This window comes from Aulonocara sp. 'chitande type north' Nkhata Bay, linkage group LG7, assembly GCF_057382095.1.
Source record: "Aulonocara sp. 'chitande type north' Nkhata Bay isolate Kocher_YH1m ecotype deep benthic linkage group LG7, A_spYH_male_GT1.1, whole genome shotgun sequence".
In the NCBI taxonomy this organism is placed as follows: Eukaryota; Metazoa; Chordata; class Actinopteri; order Cichliformes; family Cichlidae; genus Aulonocara; species Aulonocara sp. 'chitande type north' Nkhata Bay.
In genome coordinates, this window is record NC_141350.1 from 52,374,147 (window position 1) to 52,380,503 (window position 6,357).

A 6,357-nucleotide genomic window follows, 5' to 3' on the forward strand; every position below is an offset into this window, starting at 1 on the left:
CCTAAATGGATAGGGTAATATAAAAACAAGCCTATAAGCTTGATGTATATAAAACGTCATATATTTTCGGGGGTTGTGGATAAGAGGGCATTATAGGAGATTAAATAAGAAAAAAGGTCTTCTGACAAAAGGACTTTATTTTTCTATTTCAGCTTGAAATAAATCAAAGTAAAGATTTATGGATTTATCATAGTGTTTTAAGTAAAATCCATGGGAGACGTGTTTATCTAGCAAGATAAAGCCGATTATGCTCCAGGCCCGGAGGCAGCGCACTGGACGTGAACTAGCAATTTTATTGGTCGCCGGCGTGGCAGGAAGTCATAGGCAACCAATGGAAAGGGGCAGAGATTCGTCACTGTATTTCTCCATTCAACCTACCTGTCAACTTTACTGTATACCCTTCTTATTTAACGTTAGCAAGTATTTAGCGTGTTTTCACTCACTAAACTCGTATTAAACAGGACTGACAAAGTTCTAAAAAATAATGTCGTAACACTAGTTACAACGAGTGAAAGTGTTAGCGGTTTAAATGGGCGAAGTTCAGCACAGTTAGTCCCCCCTGCACTGTCTAAACTGGCCGGTCTCCGGAGGAGGATATTAGTCAGAGCCCGCAGGATGGAGTGGCTCTTCCAGCGATGCTATAAAGAGGTCGTCTTGAGCTTTCGCTCCGTACTGCTCGTGTCGTGTTTGGTGAGATACTGTTTTTGTGGAATTACATGAACGTTTCTGTTTTCGAAAAGTCTCGTAAAAGTTGTGACTTGCCCTGGTGACAGCTGGTGCTTTAATGTTGGCCGCTAATTTAAAATTATAAAAAAAAACAAAACTGCCTGCTTTACAATGACTTGTTTGGGGGGAGGTGGAGGATTTTACGTGCATCTGTGCCGGGCTGTGAAGCAGCGCTATACGGAGAAGTAGGGCAGCTTATAAATTGGTCACTGTATCCAAGCCAAGTCCAATACTAATTTATCTGTGACAGACAGTGCCAAATAATAAGAGGATAAATACTGAATCCAATCCAAACATGGCAATCCCTACAGAGGCCAGTGGATAATTAAATTGAGTTATAAGTTTCCTTCATCCCAGCATAAAAAAAGAGGGAAAAAAAGAAGTTTGACATCTAAATGTGATAATAATTATAGACAGGCTTTATAAACATTACCCAGCTCTTGCAGTGTCTTGAGATGTCAGCATTTGACAGCCCTGTCCTATTGCACTCACAAATCCCCTTCTAGTTCTTGATCCTGCTGGCGTGCCTGTTCCCCGGGCTGTGGTCCATTGGGGTCCAGCTTCATTCTGTATGCACAGGGAGCTATGTACCAGGGCACTACTCTGTCCTTGTCATCAACACTCCCAATGAGCAAACAGCAAAGGACGTTGGCAGGTATGGTGCTTTTTTTTTTTTTTTTGTCTTTTCAAACACTTGCATTGCATTTTGCAGTCTCCTAAGGTGTCATACACCGTTTTGTTTTGTTTTTTCAGTGTTTCCACAAAGTGAAAGAATATTTATGCCTTTTCTTGTTCAGCTGAAAACATTATTATCACCCTTGTTTGGCGTGCGCAGTAATTATAAAAGTGCCAGCAGCCAGTTAGCTAAGAAATTGGAAACACCTCTAACACTTATTAATTAGCACTTTTGCTCACATTTTCTTGTTTAATTATTAGTTTTGTTTAGTTTTTATAAAACTGTGCAACAACAGAAGTTTCATTTGCTGCCAGTCAACAAGAAGTTCCAAATAGCTTCACATTTATTAAACAGAGCCTTTCCAATCTTCCCATCTGATTTAAGAAAAATACTTTTCTAATTGTAAAAAGAATAAAATAACTGAGTATTGATGCTCATCTCCTTTTTGGCGTGTGACTTGTGGTTTGTGAAAGATTTGAAGTGACTGAAGTGATTTCCCCTGACATAAGTTTGACTTTTCTGCTCGGAGAAGAGATACAATTCTGTCAAACCAACAAGTGGAGCAGAGCACTGTGTTTGCACTCTCATCTCCCTTTGTTGGCATTTTAGCTGCATGCAGATGAGATTCCATCTATTAACCACGTGTCAAGGAAAATAGCCACAGTGCGCTTTCCATATATGTAAATCACCTCCTTCACAGCTCCTCGCTCAGGGAAGGGGGGCAATGCAAAGGTGGTAATAAAATTTAGTTTACCGTCTTTTTTTCTTTTCTTGAATTCCCATCAGATGTCCTTCCCCTTCAGCTTGCTTCGTGAGTCTTGACAATGAAGGGCCCAGTTTTAATAGACAAACAGCTGTTGGCTTGTGTTTGATTTTTTTTTCTCTTTTCCCTCTTAGCCCCCTTCATTTCATTTCCACCAGTACATCCAACCGTTCTCGCCATTCTCTCTTTCGTTTTTTTCTTCCAGGGCAATCATGGAAAGGCGGTTGGCGGCCAGCGTTAACATTCTCTCCAAGACCTCCACAATGTAAATTACACCTGATCTCCATTTTTGAAACGCCTCTCTACCCAGGCGGCACACAATCACAAAAGCTCCCCTTAGTTACCGTGTCCATCACATGTATGCGCTCATAAATACAATGAATGCACATGCTTCTTTGTTCACAAAGGGGAAGCTGTTTTCTTCACAAACCACAAAGCAAATGGGCTTCACCTGAATTTATTTGTTTAGCCTTATTGGAAGGCTACTGGAAACTTGAATGGCAGTTAGCCTTCAAAGTAGGCGTGTTTTTGCATGCATGGATTAGCTTTCCTGTCAATGCATAACAGCACAAAGGCGGGGGGTGGGGGGCGATTAGGTTGGGGGCAGGGGGAGGAAGCTGAACTTTGGACAAATAAGAGTAACTGAATAGAAATGTCAGTGTTAACACCTGTTTACAAAATAGAGGTGAAAATACAGGTTTGGCTTGGACTTGGCGTGGTGTGTTATTGCAGGTATGCCGTGAGCTTTCGGTTATCTTCGTATCTTAAATGTCAGCATAAAACTTGTTGACATTCCTGTGCTTTAAAACCACTTTTTAAACAAAGAGGGGGTTTTGCACCTGACACCACAGGAGCATATCAAGAACAGTCCGACAGCCACTGTAGGGTGTAATAAACTATTATTAGTTCTTTGCATGAAAGCTCTTATTTTGTTAAATTTGAAGGCTCCATTTGTCTGCTTGTACTTTCCAGTCAGTAGCCCTGCAGTGCTTCAGTTCCAATACTTTCTGTCATTTTAGGTTCTATTGGAAAGGAGAAATCCAGGATGCAAATGAAATCCTGATGGTAAGCTCTCGGAGACAATTCCTTCTGTGATCAGCATGCACTCGGGCATGTCGAAATACAAGACTGGTGAGATGAGATGTGTTTGTTGTTGCAGCTGGTGAAAACAAAGACTTCCAGGATCCAGAAAGTGGTGGACTACGTGAGGTAAGCTTGTCACGTTGTCAAATTCACACTGGACACTGTGCCTTGTGCTCTGTGAAGAAGAGTTATTAAAGGGAGAAAAAAGCCAGGTTCGTGGCTTCAGTCTGAACATTATTTTCAGTTCAAACGTTCACATTCAAACACTGATACTTTCATGTTTGGACAAAAAACTAGAAGTAATAGATAATGAGGTTTTTCTTGTCAGCTTCTGCAATTCTGCATCAATATTTCACACTATTTATAATTAGAAATTGGCTCATTCTACATGACAATTCACGTTTTCGGGCTATTCAGTATTAGAGCGTTAAAAACACTGCATAATTGCAATATATGCACACATCTTCAGTGTACTGTCAGCATTGTGAGGCTTTTAAAGCACTGCAGTGCTTTTAGTCCTAGGTGATGGGAAGAAATTGAATCAAGAACCACTTTATACAGATTTGAGTTTATACGAACACGTTCTTTGCGTGCCTTTAGGTCTATACATCCCTACGGGAACCCAGAAGTCCTCAGTCTTGCAGTAGATGACGGCAGCTTGGCATACATGAAATGGATGGACGAAGCCATTCCAGATGACTGATATTTCGTTAAGGCCAAAGCTAATCTCAGCGAGGACTGCCGTCAAACAAGGAAACTGAGCCATGTGTGTTTGTTGCTCTTAACTTTTTTTTTCCAGGATTTGGAGAGTTTTAAAAGTTCAGGAAGTGCTCTGTAGCATTAACGTTTAATACAAGGAAGTTTTGTAGGCCTGACCTTCTTAACCGGAAGTGTACTGCAGAGATTGGATTTCAAACACTGCTTGTAAAAAGAAAAAAAATTACATGAAAGAGTCAAAGTTCCACTCAGGTAATCTGTTGTAAGGAAATGGACAAGAACTCTTATGGTGCTTTTAAGCATATCAGTTCTTTTTTATGGTATGTTACCAGATCATTCTCTCCAGTTTAAAAAAACAAAAAAAGTATAGTATGTGGCAAGTCACATAACCAAGATGTAATAATAATAATATGAAATAACAATAATAATCAATAATCAAGACCTATAATGTGATAAAAGTCATAAAAAGTACAGTCAAATTGCCCCTTATTTCCACTTTGCCTTAACTCACCTACATGGTAAAGGCCTTGCGTATATGCTTTACTGCTATTGTCATATAGGAAGTGAAAAAAAAAGTGAATTTTATGGAACCACAGTCTGCAGCACTTCTCTTTATGCCCACCAGTCCAGTAGGGCCAGGAATTAAACACACTGGAATGTAGCCTGTGTGCATTTACATAATTTGTCTCAACTTTTAGAGAGTTTTTGAGTTGACCCCTGTATTTTGTTAGACCCAATTTTTTCTATTTTGCATCTGCAAAAGGCTTCAAGGAGAGACCAGCTGAATGTCAATAATGTAGAAGGCCACTGAGTTTCACCCTATTTTGGGTGAATGCATAAAGAAAACCCTCTATGCAAGGTTAAACTTCACACTCGCTGTAAACCTATTGGCTCATCTCTCGTCTGTAATAAATGCATCTATATTTTATACTATTCCGCTGTATCTCTTGAATTATTTTTTCCGCTCGAGGACAAACCTTTTCTCTCCGATATTTCCATACCTGTCATCCATACATATGCTGTGTATAATGAAATAATGGTAAAATACAGGTTTAATAACCTATTTCTTAACTTAATGTAATTTATGTGCATTAAGAAATGTTTAAACAGCTCAGTACCAAAGTAATTAGTAAATCACTGTCACCTAGATAACATACCATGGCCCACGGTGAAATATTACCCTATAATATATTTATTGTTATGAGTTATGTATTTTTAAAGCCCTTCCCAAAAGCATAGGCACACTGAGAAATCTGTGCATGCAGCAAGACAGGGTATCAGAGCAATCTGTGTGTACCCACAGTTTATAGATTATCTGTCAGGCTCTAGAGTAACACTTGTCCACATGCGCACATCCTTTATTAGTGTGAACTGAAACACAACAAAGAACAGCACGCCTACATGTTGCATAAGTGTCCCAGATTAGCTCTGCCTGTGTTAATAAAACATCTACTACCAATTAGCACAACCTCACCTAAAGATAAAAATATGTCTTTTTTATCTAACTTACTATGGGTAAGTTCATCTATTTGATTGTTATATCAGTTTTCCACTTTTAGCACTCCTTCCTAATTCTAAAAGCTGAAAGAACTGCTGCTGATCTGTCCTTGATCTTCATAGATGAGTCCAAAAGGTTTTTTATTTAATTTTCTAATAAACGGCACTTGCACATTATGTGAACAGACCAGGTAAGAGTCTTGTTGCCCTTATGAATTTTACAAAGTGTACATGAGCAAATATGCTGCCTGTAACCTTTCAGATACTATTAAAATTTAACTTCATTCAATTTCAAAACCAGGTAACTTTAGCTAATCTGATAGGTGTACCACCCCACATTTGCACTTTTGCAAAAATTTGTCAGCCGTGCAAGCTTACTCATTAAACCAAAGTATGCACTAAGCCTGAGTGTGCATAAAGTGTTTCCAGCATGAGGCCTCAACAAAGGAACTGCAGACATGGTTTAGTTTGGTGTTGTGTCTGTGGAGCCAAAATAATCCTGCCTGTCAGGTCCAGAGTTTAGGCCATTTGGTGGTAGTGTGCAAGTGTGGCTGTTAATTCAATGAATTTCCTCTTGTTCAACTGTAATTACACCCACACCAATGCATAGGTATACATCCCATGTTTTTTAGTAAGCCACATTCATACTTATGCATGTGTATACAGTGTTTGCCTTGGCTGGTAAATATGGTTGTGCAATGACAAAAGATGCTATATAAAATATAAACTGCAGTTCACGTTGTGACAAAAAATAATAATTATCATGCAGTTTGATTAAATGTTCACTAGATGGCAGTGTTTTAATACACAAACAGACTCGACATCATTCTTAAACAATCACATGTGAGTCATACTGAATGAATGCCTGTAGTTTTTGCAGTGATAGAGCTCAAAT

General features: G+C 39.1%; 1 protein-coding gene across 2 annotated transcripts; it reads left to right on the forward strand.

The window, feature by feature from the left end:
* Positions 1–336: 336 nt before the first annotated feature.
* On the forward strand, positions 337–4,898 carry LOC147326196 (protein CutA homolog). 2 transcript variants are annotated; one of them, XM_086301233.1, is made up of 6 exons: positions 341–690; positions 1,233–1,381; positions 2,371–2,430; positions 3,185–3,230; positions 3,325–3,374; positions 3,849–4,898. In XM_086301233.1, exons 1-6 carry the CDS (start codon positions 616–618, stop codon positions 3,949–3,951), a joined length of 483 nt encoding a protein of 160 aa, XP_086157359.1. In that variant the 5' UTR covers positions 341–615; the 3' UTR covers positions 3,952–4,898. The 2 variants fall into 2 exon arrangements, with proteins under 2 accessions (XP_086157360.1, XP_086157359.1); XM_086301234.1 differs by lacking the exon at positions 2,371–2,430 and having other exon boundaries at positions 337–690.
* The last annotated feature ends 1,459 nt before the right edge of the window (positions 4,899–6,357 follow it).